Source organism: Pseudorca crassidens, chromosome 16 (assembly GCF_039906515.1).
Source record: "Pseudorca crassidens isolate mPseCra1 chromosome 16, mPseCra1.hap1, whole genome shotgun sequence".
Lineage (NCBI taxonomy): Eukaryota > Metazoa > Chordata > Mammalia > Artiodactyla > Delphinidae > Pseudorca > Pseudorca crassidens.
Genome location: NC_090311.1, coordinates 46544411 through 46572266, shown reverse-complemented (window position 1 = coordinate 46572266; position 27856 = coordinate 46544411). Strand labels below are relative to the sequence as shown.

Here is a 27856-nt window from a genome sequence, read left to right as displayed (position 1 = left end):
TTTATCAATGACAACAGAAGCAGAAGCCCTCCGTGGCAAGCCTCCCACCCCGCCCTACGCGTTAATTAAGTCTTCTCCAAGTCTTCCACCCTGTGGAAAGACACCGACTGCTTTGGAAAAAATCCCCTGAGCAGGGCAGACGTGCTCAGCACCAAAGTCTGTTAGGCTTGTGCACTCGGGGAACTGTTTGCCCCAGCAAAACAAATCTTTTTTAAAATGTGAAATGAACAATTAATTCAGAATGAGCAGCGGTTTAACCTCTATTCTACTTGACCGCTGCAGAGTTCACACTGCTGAGCCCCACCTCCTTTCAGAAACTCCCAGACACAGCTTTCTCCGACCATCTCCGACTCCTCTGAGCTTGCTCTGCTCTGGTCCCCGTCAGGCTCCTCGCCTGCTCTCCAGACCAGACTTGCGGGCGGGGGAGTACCCACCGCTCAGGCCTGGTACCTTCCCTCCTGGCTGAACTGCCTCTCTCTGGAGGAGTTTGCTCACTGCCAGGGCTTCAGCTGTGACCTATATTCTGAGGACACCCCCATCCCCCCTGGGGTCCAGATCCGCATTTCCCAACAGTTTACATCCTTGCTACTCCAAGTGTGCTCTGGGGACCAGAAGCATGGGCATCCCCTGGGAGCTTGTTAGAAACACAGACTCCCAGGGCCCACCCAGACTTCCTGAACCGCGAGCCACAGTTCAACAGAGACCCAGGTGATTCACGCACACGTTAAAGCTTAGGGAGAACTAGTCTATCCTATCCATCTGGACACTTCCCAGAGCCCAAATTCAGCAGGTCCAGGCTGAAGGCAGATCCTTCCTCCAAAACATGAAGTCCTTCTTTGTTTTCCAACCCAGCGAACAGCTTCTATCTGGTGTATGGGGTGGGGGTGGGGCGTGTTATGCTGGGTTGGGGGGAAGGTCAACATTCCCAGCAAGTGGCTGCCTCATCTTATAACAGGCTCCCTCCTGCCCAGGGATACTGGAAAGACAGGACGCTCTATGTGGAAGCCAGCCTAAACTTCAGGGCCAGCCAACACAAAAAGGCTCCCTCCAAGGTCCACATGACAGGGCTCGCCCTGTCAGGTCTCTACCCTGTGCCCTTCCCCTGTTGCCACCAGCATGGCTCAGTACTGCCAGGGTCCCTACTCCAAAACTGAGAGTCCCTCTCTTAGGAGAGAATCAGGCCTGAACCCTGATGGTCCCTCTCCATGGAGAAGGGCATCTTCGGAGCCCTGTGAGGGCCCCACTGAGTGAGAAACAGAGGGCAGCAGGAGCTCGTGGCTGCCAGTTCAGCTGCTGGATGTGATGGAAGTGGGCTCCTTGGGTGGTAAAATTCTTTGCTTCCTGGGCTGGGAAACAGCTTTGATGCATACTGTATTAGTCAGAATTCTCTCCACTGCAATCTGACTAGCTTGAGCAAAACCAGGATTTAGATAGTAGGAGAAGTGGGTGGTTTATTGAATCGAAAGAAGATCTAAAGGAAAAAGAAGAGTCTGGGGGACCTTAGGGACTGGGAGCTGGGATTCCGTGCTCCCAGGACCCTGTCCTCCCTGCTGCTTTCTCAGCATCTGCTTCATTCGCCAAGCCTTCTCCTCTTGGCAGGAGACGTCGCTGTAGGTGGTTCTGATAGGCGGCATCCCAGCTTAGCTGCCCAAGGGAAAGATGCTTTCTTTTTCCTGAGAATTCTGATCAGCCTAGATCAGGCCTCATGCACGCTTTGGCCCATTTTTTTGTGGCCTGGGGCATGAGTCCCATTCTTGGCCCAGCCTAGGTTGTAGTCATGCGTATCAGGGGCTGAGTGATGAACAAGGCCACGAGTAGTCCCTAAAAGCATCAACTGGTTTAGCGTTCTTATCCCAAGTGAGTCTTGGGCACATCAACGTGTGGGATGATGACTATGCGCTAAAAAATAGGAAGTGCCCCATGTCATTTTCACACCAACAAATGTGAGGGGGAGGGTTAGGCTTGGCTTTTTCTTCTATGCCCTGTGAGCTAACAGAGACATGATGAATTAATGAAGAGGTGACCTTAAAGAAATCCCAGCCCTGTCCTCCTACCACAGCTGCTTTAGTTCAGGGCCTGGGGCTTTGACTTGGCAAGACGGTTGCCTTCGGGGAATATCCCTTTCCCTCTCCTTTCCTCCTGTGAAGATTCTGCCATGCACGGCCTAGGCCGAAATCCACCACCAAATCTGAGAGTAGGTGCACTCTGCCTGGAGGTACCACTGCATTCCATTCTGCGCAATGGGTTCTTTGTTCTAACTTTACTTAGATGCACAGGCCATTTTCCATGTTGAAAACAGCTTGTCTACAGTTGTTCCCTCAGATGCTTTATAGCAAAACAAATTGAAGAACTCTTCCTAATTTCTATTTGAATGATGTGTATTCCTTTACTTATCTTTAGAAATGTCAATACAGACTTAGTGGTGTATTTGATAGAAAACAAATAAGTAGACCCATTTTTAAGTTTATTACGACAATAATATCAAGGTTTATCATCCCGAAGAAGCGGCAGGTGCAAGTCATCCATTGCTCCCAGTTCTGAGCAGGGCTTGGACAGTTTGCTTCTAAAGATAATAGTGGGACAAGCTCTGCTTAGATGTTGTCAAGAGCTTCCATGATTCCCTTGGGAAGCATTTTCAGTAGACAGTGATGGTCTTGCCGCCTCCTTTTATACCCTATGTCAGCAGGTCCCCCACTCACGCACTTCAGTGTGGATTTATGCAGCTATGACCAGAGTTTAGGACAGTCTGAATTGAATCACTGAATAGCAATGACTTGTTGGACTTAACCTACAGTTACCAGCTCTTCAAAGCTTGTGCTCTTCTTGGTGGAATGCATTCACTTCCATATGTGATGGCACGGAGCTCCCACTGAATTTAAGGGGGTGGGTTTGGGGGTGATCGAAGTTCAGTTCTGCAGAGGCCTGGAGATCTCCTACTCCATGGCCCTCTCCCCACCATCGCCTCTTCACACACCCCAACTCTCCACTCCCACCCGGCACTCCCAGGGCCCCACCAGTCCAAATAGGTCCTTGTGCAAATCAGGGAATCATCCTCCTTCCCCAAAACACCATATAACCATGTTCTGCCGGAAGACTGCCATGATAAAAATATGATAGGATGCCTAGGATAATTATGATATGAATGGTATACTAACCTTATATCCTCCTGTCCTAAAGAGATGCTCTGGGAAGTTCCTCCTCAAAAACTGCGCAGTTTATTCACTACCTTAGAAATCTGGCAGAGAGGGAGGGAATGAGACGCAGGTACAGGCTAGAGAGAATGACTTCCTCTTTGTAAAGTCAGGTTATTTTTGCTTCTGGAAAATCATTACCTGCTCCCGATTGGTCCCTTTCCAGTAAACTATCATGGGTCTTTGGGAAAGTTACTGTAGAGCTAAGTTTACGGACAAATATTTACTTTTTAAAGTTATTGCAATGAGAGCCTTAAATAGTAAAGACATTTTCATTTTGAAAATATGGACTGGTTTTAGCATGTATGTTAACATAGTGTACTTGTATAGCTATTTATAGTGTCCAGAATCTTCCAATAGTCATTATCCCATTACAAGAATTCTATGAGAGGTTAACTCACCTTTGTATAAACATAGAGTCTGAGACAATTAGGGGATGAGAAACTCAACCAAGTTCACATGGCTGTACAGAGGGGCACAACTCACACTCAAGGTTGTGTTTAAAATATATAATTTACCATATATACACGGTCCATTGCAAAGCCAAACAACTTCTGTAGTGTGCACTAAAAATCCACCCAGACCACACTCACACATCAAGAAGTGTGTCCTTAACAACACAGCTGATAGGATGACTCTGTACCGAAACGGATCCGCCTTCAGTGAGATCCTGGATGTCATATAGGCCCACAGAGCCACTTCCCATGGATCTATCTGCCGTATGCATCACTGCCTCCCAGCCAAGCTAATTAGAATTCACATGCAAAGCTGAGTCGGGCAAGGCACTTTATAACAGAAGCGTGTTCAGGACACAATTTTCCAGCCCTGCTTATACTTCCTACTCTCCTACCATTGGGGAACCAGGCAAAAGACTATGCTCTCACACGAGTGGACATTCAATTAGAGTTGGTAACCTCGGCACACTTCCAAGAGGTCCCCTTCTTCCATCTGTCAATCGATGGCAAACCCGCGGCTCCTTTGGAAAAGGGTGAGTGAGAACTTCTTGGAGAATATAAGTCTCTATACCAGGATAAGCCCCCCTGCCAAAGGGGTGGAAGCCCTTCAGAATGAAAGATGTTCTACTTGTCCAGTGGCCGTGGGTGATAGTGGGTAGAGAAACGGGCACTGGGGTATCCAGATAGTTCACTGTCAGCTTAGATGTCAGACTGCCTCACAGTCTGTCTCTCTGCCCTTGAATCACCAGAGTCAGTGCATCTATTTAAAACAAGAGATGCTATCTTGAGTGACCGCTTGCAATAAGCACTTTGCACCGCTCTGGGTGCCCTGGCAATGTTATCTGATCCTTTGAAAACCAATTAGTACATATCTACCATCTCACACTTGGGCCTATAATGGCATTTCCTCTAGCTATATACTATGAGCTTGATATCACAGATACAGGAAGGGTAGAAGATTAAAATTCAGATTAAAAATTATAAAACCCAGAGAAACAAGAAGAAACATGAAGGGGTTTGGCTCAGCAGAAAATCTCCTTGGATGGTCTCAGAATCAAGAGCCCTCACCGCTCAGGACTCAGACCCAGAAAATCTTGTTCTGGGAGATTTGTCCAAGGGCTGCAGCCCCTGCTCTTTTGCAGAGAGGAGCCTTGTACCTCTCCGAAGGCACCTGGGATGCCGTTGGAATGGGGCTCCCACCATGCAGAAGGCACAAGTGAAAATACAAAAATAAGGACTTTGTATCCAAGGTTTCATAAATAACTGGGGTGGCGGATATTAAATACGATGCACAGTTACAGTTTGTTCTCCTCAAAGAGGATCTGGGCATAGACGGTGCTGGTGGGAATGCCTTTGGCAGCCTGGTGGGGCTTGATCAGCTCCAGCTCAGCATAGGTCAAGTTCTCTTCGGCAATCTTTGGCTATAAGACAAAACACAACACAATTTGAGCTGACTGCCGGGAGTTCAACATCACACATACATTCATCAGGCATGTATTTTCATAGCACTTTGGGGATTCAAAGGGAAACAAATGGACAAAAAATTTAAAAGGAAATGTAAAACCTAAATAACATAAGATAGATCTTGTTATCTTATACAGAACACTATGTCTTGCAAAAAACACTATGATTTATTTTTAAGTTGTCACAGAATACTAACAAAAAATTGATTAAACATGAGGCCACAAAGTAAACTTTAATTCTGAAAAGTAAAAATAATGTAACTACAGTCTCTCATCAAAAGGATAAACTAGAGGTAGAGACGGAAACAAAAAGTCCCAAAAATTGACAACAAAACTAGAATGCTACCATCTAGAAGTTTTAAGTGACTTAACCTGTATAAAACTGAAATTTCAGCATATCTTGAAAATAATGATGAAGATATTACATGCCAGAACCTAAAGAATGTAGTACTCAGAGAAAAATCATATCCTTAAATATCTATATTAAACAACATGAATTAAATGGATCAAGCATCCAACTGAAGTTAGGAAAAAAAAAAGAACAAATTAAAGAAAAGCAGAAGGAAGAATGAAAAAAATAAACACTAGACTGTATAAGTCAGAAAATAGAAAACAGTAGAATAAACAAAAATATCCAAAAGCTTGTGCTTGAAAAACACCAATGAAACAAACAAAAAAATTAATCAAGATAAAAAGGGAAAAAGCAAAAATGAATCAAATAGGAAATGAGAAAGGAGGTATAATAAAATGAAAGAAGTTTTAAAACTTCAACTTTGTTCAACGTATTGCAAAAACCTTGAAATACAGGATAAAATGAGTACTAGTCCAGAAAAATATAAATTATGAACATTAGCTCCAGAAAATGTCAATGTACTAACTACCATCAAAAATAAAGAATGATGGGCTTCCCTGGTGGCGCAGTGGTTGAGAGTCTACCTGCCGATGCAGGGGACACAGGTTCGTGCCCCGGTCTGGGAAGATCCCACATGCCACGGAGAGGCTGCACCTGTGAGCCATGGCCGCTGAGCCTGCGTGTCCGGAGCCTGTGCTCCGCAACGGGAGAAGCCACAACAGTGAGAGGCCCGCGTACAGCAAAAAAAAAAAAAAAAAAAAAAAAGAATGAAAAGAAAGGAACAGAGGAAGGAAGGTCAGGAGGCAGGGAAGAAAATATTGTCAAAAGCACCAGGCACAGGCAGTTTGATAAGAGAATTTCTAAGAGAGATTCCCTTAAGGAACAGACAATTCCAATATAATTAAACTGATCCAGAGCATTACAGAAAAGGAAAAACTTCACATATTTTAGAACAATTTCATGTATTAGTATAAATTAGCATAAATCAGATTTACTCAGAGACTGTGAAAAGGCATACTAAAGATAGATAATCATGTTCAAGTTGACTTTTTTTCCAGGAATGCAAAGATGGTTCAATATTAGAAAAATCTATTAATATAATTCACAGTAGTAACAGAGAGAAAAACCATATGGTTATCTCTATAGATGCTGGAAAGGCATTTAATAAAAATTTTTTAATTTTTGTTAAAAATAATTCTTGATGGGCTTCCCTGGTGGCGCAGTGGTTGAGAGTCTGCCTGCCGATGCAGGGGACACGGGTTCGTGCCCCGGTCCGGGAAGATCCCACGTGCCGCAGAGCAGCTGGGCCCGTGAGCCATGGCCGCTGAGCCTGCACGTCCGGAGCCTGTGCTCCGCAACGAGAGAGACCACAACAGTGAGAGGCACGCGTACCGCAAAAAAAAAAAAAAAAAAAATTCTTGATAATGTAGTCATAGATTTTTTTTCTTACCATGATTAAGAAACATTATTAAAATAAAGAATAATTGGTGATCCAACTTCAGTCATATTAAAAATAAAGCTGCTATAATTAAAACACTGTGGTATCAACAAATGAATAGACCTCAGTGGGACTGATGAAAACATTCAGAAATTAACCCAAATATTATTTTTCAATAAACGGTGTTGGGATACTCGGGTAGCCATTTGAAAAAATCATATCCTTTATGTCATTCTTTACATTAGATAAATTCCAGATGAATTAAAATTTTAATATGGAAACTGAACTCATAAAAGTGTTAAAGAATGTGTGGGGAAATTTTCAAAAAAATAATCTCAGCATATGGAAGGTGTTTCAAAGTCTAACACAAAATCCAGGAGGAACAAAAAAAAGATATGTAAATTTTCATGCTGTATATTGCAGAATATTCTCTAAATAAAGTCAAAGGACAATTGAAAACATGAGCAAAATATTTGCAACTCATATGAAAGGGCCTTACAATTTAACAAAGATAATGGCCAACAGTCCATTAGAAAATTAAGCAAAGAACAAGAGACAGGACCAGAGAGTGCACAGGAAGAGAAACACAAAGGCTCTTACACATATTAAGTGTGATTCAACCTCTCTCAAAATCAGACAAGAGAGATTTAAAATCACTTAGACGTCAGTTTTTGTCTTTCAAGTTGACAAACAAACTAAAAGTTTTCCAAAAGAAACAGAAAGAAACAGGTCCTCTTGTATATTGTTGGTGGAAGTGTTTATTGGTACAAGCAAAAAACTGCAAACACTTCAGTGGACATCAACAGGAGCCTGACGCATTCATAATGGAGTATCCGGTACAGTCTTTAAAAAGAATGGTGGAGCTGTATATGTATACTGTATGTTTTCCTATCATTTGTGTAGTGTATGGGAGTATATATACATGTATATATGTTATATACTCAGAAAACCCTTGGAACTCGCCTGGAAGTCAAGAACCTGGTCTCCAAGGTTCCCTCTGGGGAAGTAAATGGGGTGGCTGGAGAGAGACTCGACCTTTATTGTAGACATTTGTTGGTACCTTTCAAATTTTCTAGATGGTACATTATTTAAACAGCACATTAATTAATTTTAATTCACAATTAGAAAAATAAAAGCTGGACACTAATTTATAGTCGTAAAAGACACATCACTTTCATTTAAGCGGCCCTGCTTTTGTTTTTTGGCTGCTTTGGCTGTGTTGTCATTGTTTTATTTTTTATTTGGGGGCTATACCTTGGTTAACTCACCAGAATTCAGGACAAATAAATCGTACATATTCGATTTAAGTTTCTTAAAAAGTATGCCAAAAGCAAAAAGCCTCTTTTCTTTCGAGATAAAGCATCACACTAGAGGACAGGGAGCAAGAGACAAAGAGAGAATGTAAAGAACTCCTTACGGCCAGTACTGACTGGTCAGGGGCGACCGCCGAGCGACCTTCAAAATTGTCTGGCCCTTTTTAAATTTCAACGTTAAGGACAATTATAGGGATCAGAGCCTCCTGCTTGTCTTTTGATACCAAAAATCTTTACGTTGTTTCTTAGTCATCCATATCTTACCAGCCAACAAAAATACCATTTACATCTTGCCTTTTGGTTTAATTACATTTCACATTATAACGATTCCATTTAGAAATGCCATGTGTCCTCAAATAAGCACACAAAAGCCAACTCATGTAAATTTTAGGACCAAGATTTATGAAATCATATTGTCCAGGTGTTTTATTACATTACTTTGAAATTGCATTGTTTTCTAGCATAGATTATCTGTTTATTCTTAAGTTATTCCATTACGTTTGGATATGAAAAATAACACTAGCTTTCTCAATACAGGTCACCAGGCTGGTTTGGCTGATGTGTTGTTTTCATACATTTTTATGATGTTCCTATAGTAAACATAATTTAATAAAGCCAAAGCACACTAAATAAATAATTGCATCTAGAAAAGCAATAAAAACAAATAAAATTAGTACTTTCATAAGTGGAAAGGTACTTCAATTACTGCTACAAGCAACAACCCACCATAGAATGTGTAGAATCATTTCCCTTATGCATATTTCTGGAATATAATAATTTGATTGAAGATATGAGGCAGCACACAGGAGGCTCTGAATTGTGAAGTGTATACAGTTTCCAACAGGAGATGCATAATATTAGCCCTTGGCACCTTTAAAGAACGTATTGTTTTTCTGGCATGCATCCTTGGCTATCCCCATCAACCATGTTCTTAATTACATTTCCCAGCTTGTTTAACTAGAAATAAATTCCTAACAGCCACTGAAATGGGCAAAATGTAGACTCCTCACCAGTTTTCACCCAGCTACCTTTTTTTGCACTGACACTTTAGTGGAAGGTTTAGGTGCATTAAGAAGTAGCTTAGAGAAAATGAATGGCGTTATCAGTGAGACCAGGTAAGACTGTAGAACTGGTAGTAAAACTGGGAGCCAGGAGCAGAATGTAAAGGTTAAAGTGGGCAATTGCAATGAGGCAGAGGCAGGGTGAGGGACCTGCTGCAGGGCCCCACCTATATGTCAGGTGATGTCCACCATCTTGCCAACACAAACCTGTTTGGATTTAAGATAAGGAATCACTCCTAATGCGTATGGCAATTCAAGAACTGGAGTACAGTGAATGGGTCTCCGAAGGTGAATCAAGACATACTTCTGTTAGTTCCCTGACAGCTTCTGGCCCTCAAATGACCCTCTCTTCAAGCCCCCGTCCTGTTCCTGGTGGTGCAGGAAGTACGTGCGGCATCAGCACTCAAGAAGACCAAGTTTAATACCCTTGAACTGGCTGTTCACAAACACGCCTGCAGCAGCTCTCGATTGCATTGGAAAACACAAAGGAAACTGTGGAAGGTACGGCTTCCAGGCCTCAGACGTGAGCTTTACACTTAGGTCTGCTGTTGCTGTGTTCCCGGAAACAGGAGGGGGCTGGGGACCAACAGCTGGAAGTTCTGGTAGGGTCCTTTAGAAGAGGCTCCAGAACTTTCTAAACATGTGAGAAGCAATAGTGCCATTTCCTCTTTCCCAGGACTGTTTGGTTTTACTTTCTTTTCCCTTTCACCCAGCCTGAAGAGACTCCTGGTCCATTTCTCCTTCTATTCCTCCAACAGAGGCCTGGTATTTGTGTCAACTGCTTGGAGTCTCGTAGGTTCTAAACCCCTTTGTTTTATGTGCCTTTAATCTCACTTTTCATACATTTCCTCCTAGTCATGAAGAATCCACTCCCTAGTCTGGAATGGGATTCTATGAGCAAGGGCGGGGGTGGAGGTTCGGATGTAGACACGTGTCACTGCACCCAAGGAAGGTGAGAATAAAAGGAAATGCTCCCGGTTCAGTGAAAGTGTTCACGGCAAGGAGATGAGGAGAGAGGCCGTCACCCGGTGGCTGCCTGCAGAGCGTGGGTGCAGGAGGAATTGGGTCAAATGCCAGCTGTGGGACCTTGGGCCAGTTCCATCACTGGCACTCAAGGACCTACCCTGACGATGTAAATGAAGATTTAAATGAGACGATGTATGGAATGTTCTGGCACCACTGGGCCTACCCCATAGAAGACGCTAAACGCGTGCCTGCTGAGTGAATAAATGTTCTGGTGTCATCATTTTTCTCTAGAGTGTCAGCTCAAATATCCATTTGTGTACCTTCTGAGATCTTCACGAGTTACCAACAACTATGTGAACTAAGTAGTCCTGGATATCTTCTGACACATAAGGAAGAGATTCTAGGAAATTAGTTGTTACGGGCTGAATTGTGTCCCTGCAAAATTCATATGTTGAAGCCCTTACCTGCAATAGCCCAGAATGTGACTATATCTGGAATCAGGGTTTTTAAAGAGGTAATTCAGGTAAAATGAGGTCATTAGAGCGGGCCCTAATCCGAGATGACTTGTGTCCTTATAAGAAGAGGACATTAGGACTCATATACATACAGAGAGAAGACCATGTAAAGATACAGGGAGAAGATGGCCATTTACCAGCCAAGGCAAGAGGCCTCAGAAGAAACTAGCCCTGCAGACAACTTGATCTCAGACTTCCAGCCTCCAGAACTGTGAGGAATATTTGTTTAAGCCACCCAATCTATGGTACTTTGTCTGACAGCTGAGCAGACCGATAGATTAGTCAGGATGGGGACAGAAGAGAAGGGAAGAGGGAATGGGCTGCCTTAGTGGGAGAGGACTGGGGTGTGTGCATATAATAAGTCACTGCATTTTATGTCAACATGGGAGGAGAGCCGTCCTCTCCCCCTATTCGGTGAGGAGCAACATTGGAATAAAGAGGCTCTAGGACTCTCTCATATGGCACAACTCCCACCCCCCAAGACACACACACACACACCCCTCCCACCCCCGCAGCCCCGCCCCCCACAGCGTAGCTGGACCCTGGGCTGCAACAGACCTAGCTGCATTGCTGGGCCATATACCTATTCGCTTTTAGGAAACATGGGATGGGGATGCTGGCATTTATATCCTGCTAAGAAGGGTGCTTGGCTCCAGCCATGAGAAGGAGGCTACTGCAGGCAGCAACCAAGGCACAGGCACGGCTGCCTCCATGTGAATAATGGGCTGCAAGACAGTCTTGCCCTCTGAACTGAATCCAGGGCACAGACAGAGCCCACGCTTATCCTCATCGTTACAACTGAGCAAACAGAGCTCTGAGTGTGGAACAGTCAGCTTTATCGAATCAGGTTGCTTTTGCCCGAATCCCCATGCACCCACGTGCCCCTCCCCAGCTCTCCCTGAAGCCACTGCTTTTGCTGCCATTTCTCATGCAGCTGATATAAGGAGAAGCAAACCTCAGGAAAAGACTTGGACAAGGTTTAGCAAGTGTTGAGTAGAAGACAGATTGAAATCCCACAGAAGAGGGCTCCTTGATCCAGGGAAGTGATAATACATCTGTGCGCTCAGACCTTCTTGGGCAAGGTGTCTTGTCTCTTCCCAGTGAAACATAAATGGAATTAATTTTGAGACTTGTGGCAAAAAGAATGGAAACCAGGTCTCAGGAAACCAAGGCCCCGAGGTTTAGGTAACTGAGGGTTGAAATCCACTCCATGCTCAGCTTTCCCAAGAGGGTGCAGGGCTGTTCCAACAGTGCTGGGGAGCCCTTCTGCAATGTCTATTCAGAAGGGGCACTCTTCTATAATCTACCTAAAAGTGCCATATGCACTAGCAGTGGCCCCAGCCTATGCCCAGATATCTTGTTGCAAAAGACAAATAAATGACAATGTTTCAAAATAAAATGAAATACATAAAATAAACCACGATTTTGGAAATTCCTACTCCCAGGGCTAAGTGGAAGTGGCCGGATGGTGTGGGGCAGTGACCTGTGATCTCCGGTAGCTCTCAGCAATCATGGCAGCCTGGAGTCTGCTGCCTCTGGTACGGAGAAAGAGGACCCAGCCCACTGTGGGTGTAGGATTGGGTGGGGCTCAGGATATGGGTGTCAACACGAGCCAGAAGCAGGGCTAGATTTATTCTTTCACAGTACCTTCCTCTCGGATCTTTCTGGTGTGTTGTTTGGAATATCAAAGAAGTTCTTTAGCAATCTGTGTTGTAGGTTGCAAGCCCCCAAGGGAAGGCACTGATGTACTTTGGACATCCTGCCACTGCTAAGAGTGCCAAGGCTTATGCTCTAGATGCAAACTATCCCACGTGACTTGCTTTCAATCTTCCTCCCAGGTTCCCCTCCTGTAACGTCCCAAGCAGGCGAGGGGAGCTCAGGTTTCAATTTATGCTGGATCCCTTGGCATGGAATTCCCTCTCCCCTCATACACAAGGTGGACCCCTCCTTCTTCAAAACCCAACCAAGCCCTCGGTGAGGCCTCCCGGACACTATCTTTGGCCACATCTTCCTCCACACCCCTGCCCAACCTTGTGAGGTCTTCTGAGATTGCACTGGGATCCACCATGACACATGCTCCCTCTCTCTCTCTCTCTAATAATAGTAATCATCAAACTGCTCACTGGCCAAAGAATGAAGAGATTTTATAATAAATTCTTATTTATTTATTTACATAAATAAATATTTAAACCTTTCTAAGCATGCTTCTGAGCTATGCTCTCCAACACAGGCAACACCCCATAACCCCCCAGCCCACAGGTTCACGCACGCACCATGCACCCCCAGCCCTAGGATTACAGATCTACTCACACCTCTCACTATGCCTTCCAGGGACACCAAGGAGATTTTTATTTCACTTTTTAATTTAATTTTCTTAAAAGACATGCAGTAAAAGTGACTTTGTAGGGGGATCGTTGTATGCATCTGATCACAAGTACAGGTTTCTGGGCCCAGGACACAGGACAGTCCCATCACATGCCCTCACGCTTTCCTCTGAGGTCATGTCCTCCCTCCAACCTGACCATGGGGGGCAACCTGAGCTGTGTTCTGTCACTATGGTTTTCTCTCTTAGAGAATGTCCTATGAAAGGCATCATACAGTGTGTAACCTTGTGGGATGAGCTTTTTTCTCTCAGCATAATTCCCTCACATTTCATCCAAGTGGCTGCGTGTATCAACAGTTTGCTCCTTTCGATTGTAGGGAGTATTCCATGGTGTGTCACATGCCACGCTTTGCTTATACGTTCACCTGCTGAAGAACATTTGGGTCGTTTTAAGTTTTTGGTGGTTATGAATCGAGTTGCTATAAATATTCTTGGCAGGCTTGTGTGTCATGTGTCATTACTCCAGGGTAAACACCCAGGAAGGGGGTTGCTGGGTTGCATGAAAAGCACGTTGAACTTCAAAAGAAACTGTCATACTACCTGTCCGAAGCGTCTACACCGTTCTTCCCTCCCTCCAGCGATATCTGAGTTTTAATTGCTCTGCATACAGGACGGCACGTGGTGTTGCCCGTGTTTTTTACGTTAGCCCTTCGAGTAGGTGCTAGTGATCCAGTAATTACTATTTCACTGTCCCCGAGGTACTCACCAATTCTAGACTTGCACTCAAGTTCTCACTGATGGCCACTGAGCCAGATTAAATGCCCACACAGCACGACATCCCCTCAGAAGAATTGGGAAAGGATTATCACACAGACCAGTTTTCTGATGTAGTGATGGAATCTTCTGGACACCAGGCATAACAAAGTGAGTATGCAAGTTTCAAAGTCTGAAACACCATGTCTCCCATTCCCTATCCTTCTGTTCTGCCAGTGAGGAGACGCTGCTACAGCAGACGACGGCCTCCAGGCTGGACCTCCCACTTCTCATTTAAGCCCCACTTACCCCCAGTTTTAGGGTGATGATTATGGGACATATATCTATGGGGAAGGATTTACTGGATAAAACTAGCACCAGAAAAGTCGACCCCCAAAAGGCAGAAGTTGTGTAACTCTTGGGAACACACCTCACTTCGAGCTCCTAACTGGAAGTTTCTTGAGTGTTTCATTTTGTAGGTGTGTTTCTGGGATTCAAGCCAAGAATGAACTTTCCTACTAGGACAGAGAGAGATTTAACATTCTATGCAGACTCCTGCAAAACAACACTTTTTCACAGAGATCACAGTTGGACGTGCGAGTTGAATTAAATTGCAGGAATAAAAGAAAAATGCAATTGCAGCCACTGCAAGTTCTCCAATGTCAGAAGCTCAATTGGGTAATACCATTACCGCAGCAACAGATCAATAACTAGGACATGGGATGTTTATGCTAACGTCACCTTAGAGTTTAAAAATGTGATTGCAGTTCTACTGAGTTGCACGATCAGGAATCTATTTACCCAAGAGAGAATTACATATTATCCATATTATCAAGGGCAGACTTCCTCTTCCCCCTTTGAGATAAGTGCTCATTTTTTATTCAACAGAGGAGTACCTGCTAAAACAAACTCTCACCTCCCAATATCCATACACATGCAACTATGGCCACTGGGGTGAGGAATGCTGTGCATTCAGTGAAGCTCTATCTGATGGAGGGCCCTCAATGGATACCTGTAGGTCCCAACTCAGGAAAGAAAACTGTTGTGGTCCTTATATGTCCTGTAAGAATCAACATGCCTTGGAAATGAACTTGACTTAAATTTTGAGTTCCAAAGGTCTGCTGACTGTTTATGTTTATATGTTTATTTATATTTAAACATATTATAGAAAGAAAAAGTAGAGTTCCCTAGTATGCACATTAAATTAAAATAAAGAATCAAACTGAACCAACGAGACACCTTTCCAAGACAGAGATGTTAAACTGTGGTATGAAGGACACAATCCAGAAGCGACTTTGGGAGGCGACAGAGGATGGGGGTTGAGAAGTGGTCCTTCCGAGACAGAACTCAGGAAATGTCAACTAATCTTCACCAACTCAGTCAATCCTCACATACCAGCCCTGAGGTATGCGAGGTGGAGCCAACGGCGATGCCCACTTTACAGAGGGGCAAACAGGCTTTAAAAGGCAGATACATCACTCACAGTCCTGCAGCCATTGCTGGATGGGGTCTGGACTCAGAGCCAGGCAGGCCTGCCCAGAATCCACCCTCTGCTCATGGGCAGTGCCCCACACTTACAAGTACAGGGCCAGCCGCAGTGACTAAGGCTCTGGTGTGGATGCCTGGTACCCAGGTGAGCCAACCAGGCAGACAGCAGACCTTGAAATCCCAAGGGGGAAAAGAGTAACCTTCCAAAGACAAGGGGGAAGCTTCACTGGCACAAATCTCAGGAGAGTGTGTTTTCAGAACGGGTCTGCACTGCTCAGTGGGCAGGTGAGCTCCAGCTAAAGGGGAAGTGGGGCAAAGAGAGCTGCCCCGTGCTCACAGAGGCCTGGCTTGGTGTGGAGGGACAGAGTACTTGAGGGTGCGGCTCCAAGAGCAGACACGTGGTGCTGACACTGACGAGAGGATGATGAAGGAGGAGGGAGTCCCTTCAGGTGATCACTTGTCTCACTCCACAGTCTCACCCACAAAGGACTCTTAACCTCCAAGGACGGAGCAAGTGTGCCTCTTACCAGCATGGGATGGAAGTGACAAGGGTGCAGGCTCTGCTTTGGCCAGACTGCGTGTGAGGTGGCAACAGACTCTCGATTAGAGGTGCCCACTGAACAGGCAGAAATGTGAAGCCAAGTGTCAATGGGGTAGGACTGGAAAATCCAGGGGAATTTTCCGAGGTACCCGCTGGAGCCACATGCCAGGTCTGCTCTCACTGTCTCCTTGGGGCTGAGGTCAGTGGTCCAATGGGACCTCCCTCAGAGCTGGGAGCTGGAATCCAGCTGCATTCTCACAGCCAGCAGGCAGCTGTGACTGCTGACTTAGATGCACCTTGACAATCTGAGCCAGGACCCAGAGACCAGGACCCTTCGTTTCTGTGCACGGAGATAGAGGCACTCTCTGAGGCCCACTTCCTTTGTTGTTTCAGCCATCTATAAGCCTTGCAATTATATCTGCCTACCTCACACCCAGCTTCCCTTCCACATGGTTACTCGGTGACTAATGGCCAATAACCCAGTGTTCTCTAGGACTCTGGAAGGCTTAGAAAGGCTCTGTAACTCAGCAGAGAAGCCTTGGATGGAGATGAAGATTTTAAAGTCTTATCCAGGCATGTTGGCACCTTGGGTTGGATGAAGTCATTCGGAAATCATGAGCTGAGCAAATTCACATCATGCTCCTGAATCTGGAGAATTCAAAGGCTGTTTAGCAAAGTGCATTACCAGAATGAATCTGACATGACGGAAAGTCACATGCCCCTGGCTAATTGCTCTGAGGACAGACAGAAGTGACCAGCTTTAGAAAGTGCTGAAGCTTTGCACTGAAAGGCCTGAGGCATTACGAGTCATCAGACAGATGGATATCTCTAGATTTCACCAACATGTGTTTTGGAAGCTAAAATGTGATTATAGATAACGCTCCTGGGGAGGGTCCTGATACATGAAACTTTCCACAGTGGCACAGTGAGAGCTCCATGATCTAATACAGTCACGTATTTTCTCTTCCCCGTGGACCATAGATGTATGTTTTCCCAGCTGCCTTCCAAAATTACTTTTCCTGGCAGTATTATTCAAGAGAATGCTTATGCTTTGAAAAAGAAAGTGTTTGGTTACCTACTACATAGGAGTCCACTCTGAGAGTCTTCAATCTTGAACACTCTTGATCTTCTAATCAACTGCAATCTTTAACACTTTTCTAGATTCATCGGATTGGGCAAGGGTCTGTCTAGGGGTACTTAAGAGCATGGACTCTCGGAGACTGAAAGACTGCTATTTACCGGCTGTGTGACCTTAGGTAAGTTACTTAACCACTCTGTGCCTCTGTTTCCTCATCAGAGGCACGGGATTCATAAAGTGGGATTAATAATAGTACCGATCCCATGGGGTTATTTTGAGGATTAAATGCATTAATATATGTAATGTACTTAGAAAACTGCCTGGTAGCTCAACAGTAAATGCTACACAAGGGCTCAACTATGACTATAACTTTTATCATAGAAACGAACAAGTGTTGCTTTAACAATTTCCCTTTGAAATATTTAGAGGCAGAGAACTGAAGATATTCAGAGGTCATTTGGAAAACATCATGTACCAGATGCTGCTGGATGCCATGGACCTCAGAAACCAAGGCAAAGAAATGGGAGGCTTGGGCTCAACAGCTAGCAAGCGACAGAGCCAGCGCAAGAGCTGGCCTATAACCACACCACTCAGGTCCATGGGAGTGGTGACTTTGTCAAACTTATCCATTGCTGCACCCAGTGGTGTGCAGGGAAATTGCCGAGCAACTGGTCCTCCAAGAAGAAAACTCTCTTTTGTAGCATTTGCTGATTTACATGTGTAAATCCTCCCGCAATGGCTGATTTCAAGATGCCGAAGAGATCTGTTTTCTCTAGTGGACAGGAGTGCGCTGGGGCACGCCATTGTTTATAACTTAGCTCCTAGGAAGACACCTGACCCAGGTGCTACCTGGCACACAGGAGTTACTAAATGCTCATTTTTAAATGAATGAGTGAATGAATGAATAAGACAAAATGAAAGAAAACCAGTCTGACACTCATTAAAAACTGTTCTGTGGATATCCTTGGTCCCAGGAATGTAGGGAGGGGATGCTCTGAGAAATCATGGGCAGAACCATGGGACTCATTTCTCTTTCAGCCTATCTAGGGTTTCCATGAGGACAGTCTACTGAGAAGTAGGATGCCTGGGTTCTACTACTTGGAATCATAAAATTTGCATATGGCTTTCAACTTTATGGTTTTAAAGATAGATGATAGATAGATAGATGATAGATAGATAGATAGATAGATAGATAGAAAGATATTCTACACTGGGGAGGGTATGAGGAAATGTTCACTCTCATCCTTTGTTGGTGGGAGAATAAAATAAGAAAACACTTTTGGGAGGTAATTGGGCAGAATCTATCAAAATTGAAAATGCAGATATACTTTCCCATCGTAATCCCATTTCTAAAAATCTCTCCTATAGAAACACCATTAAGCAAATTTGTATTTGAAAGGATATTCACTAGAGCACTGATCCAAAGAGTTAGAAATTAGAGTTGGGACTGATTAAAGAAACAATGATGCCATAACACTTTGCAGTCATGAGAAGAATGGGGTAGATCTATATGTACTGATACGGAAATATGAGCCTGATATATTGTTAATGAGAAGACAATTCAACGTGTGAATATTTTGTTTAGGATTGTTTTTAGGGAACACACAGAAATGGATTTGTCATAATCCGTGGACAGGACCTACAATGACTGTGGGTCAACTGTATATACGCTTTGGGAATATACACATATATATGGATTTAAGTTTACATGTACATAGAAAAATACTTAGAGGAATATAAGCCAATCTCCTAACAGAAGCCACCTATTAGGAGGCCCAAGGAAGAATTTTACTTTCTGTTTTAACAAATAGAGATCCTGAATTGCCAGCCTCTTGCACCCCACGCAGAATTACCATTACAGCTTTCATCATGAAAACCCATCCAGTAAAGTCAGGACAGAAAACATCCTCGACCCAGTGGCCTAGGACTTTACTGAGTGCTTTTGATGAGAGGCAGCAGACCCCAGAGTCCAGCGAAGAAGAAGAGGGACTGGGGGCCAAGTACCTGGTCAGATCCAGCTCTGCCAGGTCCATGGGAGTGGTGACTTTGTGGGAGGGGAGTTTGTGCTGGTCCTACTTCCCTATGCCTCCCCTGCCTCATCTATGAGATGGACACATTACAATGCATAGGTCAGAGTCATCCCAATGTCCATGTTGGTAAACACTGGGATAGTGCCTGCATGGGCAAGTGCCGTCAAAGGGAAGTGTGGGTACCATCACCATCATCACCTTCATCATCACCATCATCACCATCATCGCCATCATCACCTTCATCATCACCATCATCACCTTCATCATCACCATCATCACCGTCATCACCATCATCACCACCACCATCATCATCGCCATCACAATCACCATCATCACCACCAGCATTATGTTCTAGACACAATGTACAGGCAAGCATTAGGAGCAAATACAAAATAGTAGGAGGTATGCTAGCTTATTTGTTGGATTCATATGTAATATGGGCAATGGGCACATATGATTGAATTCATAGTTCGTATTCATCATCTTTCTATGCACACTGTAATCTTAATTCACAAGACTGTGTCTTATTGCATCACATGTACTTGTTGGAATTTATAAATTCAGCTTTAGGAACTTATAATAATAAATGAGAATTGAATCTGGCTAGGGAAACAAAATCCCCTAAATGTACCATTAGTTTGTCATGAACTCAGAGTTTCACACAGAAATTTTCTTCCTGATATTCTGGATGCCCACCGTGATGTTACCGATAGGTTGATGATGTTTTTCTTCCTTTTCTTTTTTTCCAAAATGGCGCTTCATTTCTAGTATTCTCTATTTGAGACTGAAAAAGTCTTTTAAAAACAACTCTGGGGCTTCCCTGGTGGCGCAGTGGTTGAGAGTCCGCCTGCCGATGCAGGGGACACGGGTTCGTGCCCCGGTCCGGGAAGATCCCACGTGCCGCGGAGCGGCTGGGCCCGTGAGCCATGGCCGCTGAGCCTGCGCGTCCAGAGCCTGTGCTCCGCAGCGGGAGAGGCCACAGCAGTGAGAGGACCGCGTACCGCAAAAAAAAAAAAAAAAAATGAAGTTTTAAATGAAATAGGCTTTAAAAAAAAAAAAAATCAAATTGTGAGCACAAATGATATTGTTCCAGCAGATTACAAAAATAAAATAGAGTGAAAAAGTTTAAAAAAAAAAATTTCCCAGCAGTGCAATGATCCCAGCAATGAAGTGCCCAATAAAGGCAGCAAATCAGCTGAGCCGAGATGCAAAACAAGCTACCGCTCTGAAGGGACATTCCCTGCAGACACACAGAGATGGCCCTGCCCCAGAGTGGGCCCAGGACCCCCGGGAGCAGGGTGGGCCTGTGCAACCAGCCAGGGTCACTCAGGGGACTGGACCCGCTGGGCTTCCGGGCCTGCCTCCAGCCTGGACCATCCTCGGGCCCAGCTCACCCCTCTGCTGCCTGTTCACCTTTGTCAGGGGGCTCCAAGGCTCCTGTCCCCATAGCGCCTCGTACACCGCCTGTCCACACTGAGTGGGAGACTGCAACATGATCCAAAGGAATCTGTGACGCAGCAAGTTGGAGGAACACAGCTCCAAGGTGGTCAACTCCGAAATCACCTCCCTCCTGAAAGCACAAAGCCACACTACCCTTCTAGAACAGGGCAAGGCAGACTCCCTCTGCACCACTTCTAGAGGAGTCCTGTCATCTCCCAAAAGGGGGTTCCCAAGGAGTGCTTAAGGTGCTACCAGTCTTAAAAGACTCCTGAAAGTAACGGCTTCACCTGGCCCTTTGTTAACAGCATCAGAGCCTCAACCAACCTCCACTGGCCTGTGGTGAAGCTGAGAAGCTTCCAGCCCTGTAGCTGTTTTCAGAGAGCGTGAAGCACAGAGGGGCCTCGGCACGGACCTCGTGGCCTGCGGGGAAGTGACGGCCCTGCATCAGGGCTGAGTCTCTAATATGAGATGTTCCCACTGCCACTTTGGGGAGGCCTGATCTCGCCTCCTTGGTGATCACATCCCACTTACGAAAGGCCCAGCCACCTGCCCTCCCCCGACTGAAGGAAGCCCATGAAACGAAATGACTTCTGTTTTCCCGACTCTCATCCCTTCCGAAGCCCAGGCATCTATTCTTCCCTCCAGTTGACATACATAACTCCCCGTGACAATAATGGGATGTGCATGTGTACCGAGGGGGGCATAGAATTTTTATCTCTGTAAAAATGGTACTAGCGTGGTACAAGCAAAGTTTTTGTTTTCTTCCCAAGGCTTTTACTTGGGGAGATATATTGTTCATGTGCTTGTGGGTTTTTCCTTCTTTTTAATTTTAAGTCGAGATTATGGACATATTTTATGCAGGTTAATATATTCTTTTCATGCAAAATTTAACTGAAACCAGTGCTAGCACACTTAACGACAACAAGAGAAATTCTTCAGCTTATTATAAACATCCTTCAAGAAACCTGAAATGCGTGTCCTCTGGAAATAATTTTGCTGGGATTTGGGTTATTATTAAAATCCTCTCAGAATTCTATCACTGGTGTCTAATGTGCCTCAAAGCCCTTTTCTGCTACTGATCAGAGAAAAACTCTTTTTGGACTTGCAAGTACACTGTCGATAGTGAAAACTGAACTGGAAGAGGGGGCTGCTTTCCTGACACCAGGCAAACACTCAGTAGGGCTGGCATCTCAGTCCTGGGCTGACCACTGGGTGCAAGGCCCACTCCTAAGACAGGTTCCCTTCAACTATGATGGAATGAACCTCATCCCTCTGTTTTAAGTGCTCTGATCTTTCAGATTCCATGAGAGGAGGCAGGTTTACTGCAGACTTTAAACTCAAGGGAATCCCAGACAAGAAGGTCTTGGTCACACATTCCCTACGTGTCAGAATTCTCTACCTGTGACTGTGAGGGGTCCTAGGAGATCATAGGACAGCTACACACAGCTGAGACGGGGATGAGCTATCCAAGAAAGGTTTACAGGAATGAAAGGGAGTCACAATACCCTTTAGAAGCAGATTCTCATGTTTAATTCTCTCTTTGTGGATAAATAAGAAAACCCACCATTCTCCTAAGTGGGCTGAACTGTCTCACTAAAATGTAAATACAACTGTCTTCAGAGGTGGCCGGGGATGACTCTGTCCCGCCAGCCATGACCTAACCAGAGCTGGCTACAGTTTTTTAAGTTACTTAGAGCTGCACTTCTTAAACTTTAATGTTCACCAGATTCATCTGGAACCTTACTGAATTGCAGATTCTAATTCAGTAAGTCTAGGGTGGGGCCTGAGCTTCCATGCTTCCAACAAGCTCCCAGGCAATGCCCAGGCTGCTGGTCCGTGGACCTCACGTTGAGCAGTGAGGACTTAGAGCTCCTATCTCAGATCTCTGCCCTCAATTGTTCATTCATTCCACACATAGTCTGCAGATCCCAGGTCACCCACTGGGGACAGAGTGATGGGCAGGTTGTCGATGACTTTAAAACTAATGCTAATCAAAATTTAAAACTTCTGGGCATCAAAGGACATAGCAACAAAGTGCAAAGGCAACCTACAGAATGGATGAAAATACTTGCAAATTGTATATCCAAAAGGGGTTAATATCCAGAATATATACAGAACTTCTATAAACACAACAACAAAAAACGAGCAATCTGATTTTAAAATGGGGGAAAGACTTGAATAGACATTTCTCCAAAGAAGATATACAAATGGCCAACAGGCACATGAAAAGATGCTCAACCTCACTAATCATTATGGAAATGCAAATCAAAACCACAATGAGATACCATCTCACACCCATTAGGCTGGGCTACTATATTAAAAAACAAAACAGAAAATAACAAGTGTCGGTAAGGATATAGAGAAACAGAACCCTTGTGCACTGTTGGTGGGAATGTAAAATCATGCAGCCACTATGGAAAAGAGTATAGCAGTTCCTCAAAAAATTAAACAGAGAACTACCAGGTGATCCAGGGATTCCACTTCTAGGTACATATCCAAAATATCTGAATACAGGGACTCAAAGAGATATTTGTACATCCATATTCACAGCAGTATTATTCATTGGCTTGTCATTTTCACCTGGAGTCTGAGGGTCTGCTGGGAGTTGGCATGTGCGGTTGAGATGAGGGAGATGGAGCCTACAAAGCACCTAGCAGAGGGTTTGGCACACAGTAGGTGCTCAGTAAATGAGGGTTCTCGCTTTTTGCCAATGAGTCAGCGGAGGTGGCAGGCAGGTTGTTTCCTTGGGGTGAGCGTGTGTCAATATCACTCTGGAAAGAGCGGCTGGGTGACTGAAGGGCTCTGTGGCCTGTGACCACTCCAGGAAGGATGCTTTTATGGATTTTGTGGCAAAATGCAACAATTACAGAATTAAACACCTAAACTGGTACCAGACCCCAAAGAAAAGATGTTGCCAAATTATTTTCTAAATTACCCACTAAGGCCTGTGTGAGTCGACAAGTAGCTATTGACTTTAGTTTCAGCTGCCATCAAGACTTATTGATGTGAGAGAGAAATATTGACCAAATTGAGACCAAGGTCAATGCTGGCCTCCTGGGAAAATAAATCTTAATATTAACCGAAAACTGCAGACGCTAGGCCTGGTATTTTTGACTCTAAACTGCTGGTCAGACAGAGGTCCACTCAAAGTCAGCTCTTTACTTCACTGTGTATTGTTATAGGTGCAAACTGGTCTCCAAATGGACTCGTTTCTGGAAAAGTTGGTATAAAAATTTCAAGCTTTTTCGTATCTTAAAAGATCAAAGGACAATTGGTATTTAAGAACTGTCATGGGTGATATTTCCACAAAACAAAGAATCCATTTTGAAGTGCAGATAAGTGCCCCGACTTACTTTCTGTGAAAATTAAGAATTTCCTATGTTGACTCTCCATCCAGAGGGGCATACCAGCTCAAACAAACAGACAAAAACTCAACCGTAAAAACCTGCAGTTAAGACCAGTTATTTTTGAAAATGCTGTTGAATCTACTTTGTTTATAAGTGGCCCCAAATTGCTTAAGGCAAACTGCTTTTATAGCTGTGGACTCAAAAAAGTTGTCCATTCAAGGCTGCTGACACTGCCCCATCTACTGGGTCAGCAGCACTGTCTTCATGGGAGATGAAACACTACCCCCTGTGGGTTGTTGGAACTTACTTTTCTGAAACAGAGTGTTTGTGTGTCCTCACAGGCAAATCTGGGAGTCGGGGGGCTTATTGTGAGATGACATGCAAAATATGTCCACGTGGTCCATGACACGCAAAATGCGAATATGATGACATGCAAAAAGTGCTTTTTCTTATATATCCCTGGGATATATCAATGGAATGTCAATAAAGAGCGGTTTCTGTTGTTACCAGGGGTAAAAGATTGGATTAGAAACAACAGGCCCTGAGCAACTTAGAACGTAAGATGGGGGAAATTTACAAAGTATAATCATTCTTGAGGTTGTTGATGAATATCAGGATTAAGAATAAAAGATCTGGAAAAGATACACACATACACACGCAGATGTGCAGTGATATGGACAGCCGGGAGAGAGTGAACTCAGACTATCTGGGGAAACTGACCTCAACGGATGGGATGAAGGATGTTCCAAGCAAAGTTGATAGTTTTAGCCTTTGTGTTCAGTTGAGTTTCCCAAAGTCTACTGAATGACCAGAAATCTATTAAAATCAGCAAAAATTCCACTGCTACATTTGAGGACAAGACAGTGTAGTCAACAGAGCAGAACTGATAAGGAATTTCTGATGATATGAACCAGATGGAATCACACTGTATGAAAAGCCCTTCAGGACCCACAACTCATTGCAGGCAAAAGGAGGCTTTCTTTGGAAAACAGAGGAACCATCCTGTCTAGGAGAACAGCAGAAACCTGGGCACAGACTAGGAAGGTCAGGGGCAAGGCTGAGCCATGACAGGATGTCAGAATCATGCACAGAGATCCAGGTTCCACTCTGAGACAAGGCTTCAATTAAGCTGGTTAAAACCTTACACTCTGGCTTCAGAAGGACAAAGGTTCAAGTCCTGACTGCAGCCCACAAGCTGCATGACCTTGGGTTAGTCGTCCATCTGTCACCTTACTGACTCCGAGTCTCACTGTGCCCATCTACAAAAGCACAATGACAGAACCTACTCCACAAAGCTGGGGTGCAAAATCACACACCCCCATCCTGTTGGACACTGCTCTGGCGTGGAGAACACAGCAGTGACCAGAGCAGACAACCTCCCTGCCTTCATGGACCTTGCATTCTGAGAAGAGAAAGGCAGGTCATAGATACGTGTACGTCAGGGTGCCTCTCATGGGGAGTTCCTTCAGAGGGTGGGTGGTGTTTTATATAGAGTTTCAGGAAGGCTTCTCCACTGAGCTGATATTTGAATAGAGACCCTAGGGGGTGAGTAATAAGCCACAGACATAGCCTGGGGAGGACGGTCCAGGCATATAAGACAACAAAAGCCCTACCAGAACATGCTTGGTATGGTTAAGGACTAGCAAGGAAGACAGAATGATGGGAGGGGAATGAGAAAGGGGGACAGTGGTAAAAATGATGTCAAAGAGGTCATGGGGGCTAGATCATTATAGGGCTGCGCTGTCCAATATGGTAACCAATAGCCAAATGTGACTATTAAGCTCTTGAACTGTGGTTCTGAAATGAGATGTGCAGGAAGCGTAACATACACACTGGATTTTGAAGGCTTAGCAGAACAATAAGCATTAAAATACTTCATTAATAACTTTTATATTGGTTATATGTTTAAATGATAATATTTTGATATATTGGGTTAAATAAGCCATACTATGAAAATTGGTTTCACCTGTTTGTTTTTACGTCTTTAATGTGGTTACCGGAAAATTTAAATTACATGTGGCTTGCATGATATAAGGCATTAGAGGCCACCGTAATGAGCATGGCATTTATGCTGAGCAATGTGGGAAGTAAACAGAAATGCACACAAAGTGCTTAGCATATTTCCCAGAACAGAGCGGAAAATGTTTAGGAAACTAGAATTCCATTCACAGACAAACTACTCAAATGTAAAGGCAAATATATTTAGGGGGGAAGACACTGGATTCAAGAAAAAGTGATAACAGAACGAATAAAAGTTAAGTTTAAATAATTGTTTGGAATGTAGTGATGACGTATAATGAAACTGGCAAGTAGTGATTATGGAAATATGAAACATAAAGTTAAATAAAAAAGAATCTGACAAAAAAGAATGACAGATAAAATTGGATCCATTCCTAAAAAGGAAACCATGTAAGTATTTCACTGTAGCCATCCTGGTAGATGTGAACTGGTTTTCTGCTTCTAACCTCCATTCCATGACACCAATGAGATTAAATACTTTTCATGTGCTGACTGGCTATCTGTATGTCTTCTCTGGTGAAGCACATGTTTAAGACTTCTGCCTATTTTTTTGTAGTGTTGCCTTTTTCTTTTTTATTGATTTGTAGGTGTTCACAAATGCTAGGTAAGAATCCTTCACCAAATATACATGCGGCAGGTACACTCTCCCCATAGGTGGCTTCCCTTTTCAATCTTGTACAGATATCTTTCATCAGAATAGACCTTCTAAATTTTAATGTAATCCGAGGTTTTCAATCTTTTCCTTTATGGCTCATACATTACACGTCTTGTTTAAAAATCTTTGCTTGCCCTGACCTTATGTAGATAAGCTAATTTTAGGAAGTTTTATTTTTACCTTTACTTAAGTGTACAGACCTTCTCTAATTAATCTGTGTCTGTGTGGTGTGAAGTCCAGTTTATGGATCATTGTTTTTCATGTGGAGATCCTACAGACCCATCACTGTATACTAAAAATATAACCCTTTCTTCACTGCACTGCAATGTCACGTTTGTCATAAAATCAAGTGACAATACATATGTAGGTATGTTTGGGGCTCTTTATTATGTTCCTCTGGTTTATTTGTCTATTCTTGTGCTAATACCATTACTTACTATACAGCTTAATTACTATGGCTTTAATATAAATCTTGTGAATTGGTATATAAATTCTTCACTTTGTTCTTTTCCTTCAAGATTATCTTGGCCCTCTGCAAGGCCAAGATAATCTTATTATCTTACATACACATTTTAGAATTGGTTTGTCAGTTTCTCTGCCTCTCTCTCCCTTTCTCTCTTTCTCTCTTTCACACACAAATACACAGCTGCTGAACAAAACTGGCAACAAAGTAAATAACAATACGATTACAAACTTAAAAGAAATGAAATCTTCGTGCAGCCATACTGATATAAAGAAATTAGTGAATAAGTCAATGAGGAAAGGGATCCAGCTCTTCCTTACAGAAGAATTTCAAGTAGTAAATGGAGATGGATTGAGGAAAACAGAAAATCACCATCGGTTCACCATAGTAATAAGTGCTGCAAGCAAAATCCTTGGATGAACGCTAAAATGAGTAGACGAAAGTTCAAGGAAAAAAGGCTATTTGCACAGGCTTGATGTATCTCCCCTAAAATACCTATTAATTGCTGTGCTGTTCTTCATATGTGTCCACAAAGTCTCTGAGACCCCTCCCTGAATTCAGGAGATGCAGCTTCACTCTCCTCCCCTTGAGTGTGACCTGGACTTAATGACTGGCTTCTAACAAATAAAGTATGGAAAGGGAAAAACAGTGACTTTATACTGAAGGAACCTGGTAGACCCACCTTCACCAAGTGGTCACGGTCAACATCATAGCACGTCCGCTCCATGGGACACTATGAGAAAGGCATATCTCCTCTGTGTTGTTCTTCCCTCAAATCCATAACCTCATTTCTAATCATCAGAAAACCTCAGAGAAACCCAAATCAAGAGACGTTGTAAAAAAGCGCAGCTACTACTCTTTAAAAGTGTCAAGGCTGTAGAAACAGACAGACGGAGGCGCTGGCCCTGACTGGAGGAGACTAAGGAGACAAGACCACGAAATGCGATGTGACGGCCTGGATGGGA

At 43.9% G+C, this 27856-nt stretch overlaps 1 protein-coding gene across 3 annotated transcripts in view; it reads right to left on the bottom strand.

The window, feature by feature from the left end:
- Positions 1-3685: 3685 nt before the first annotated feature.
- The window catches only part of VSTM4 (V-set and transmembrane domain containing 4), an 86521-nt gene continuing 62350 nt past the window's right edge, over positions 3686-27856 (bottom strand). Inside the window, exons 8-9 of one of the 3 annotated variants that reach the window (XM_067710244.1) lie at positions 19166-19318; positions 3686-5067 (exon numbers count right to left, since the gene is read on the bottom strand). In XM_067710244.1, coding sequence (XP_067566345.1) covers positions 4942-5067; positions 19166-19318 — 279 coding nt within the window. In that variant the 3' untranslated portion in view covers positions 3686-4941. The remainder of the gene's footprint in view (positions 5068-19165; positions 19319-27856) is intronic. The other 2 variants (XM_067710245.1, XM_067710246.1) reach the window with 2 other exon arrangements.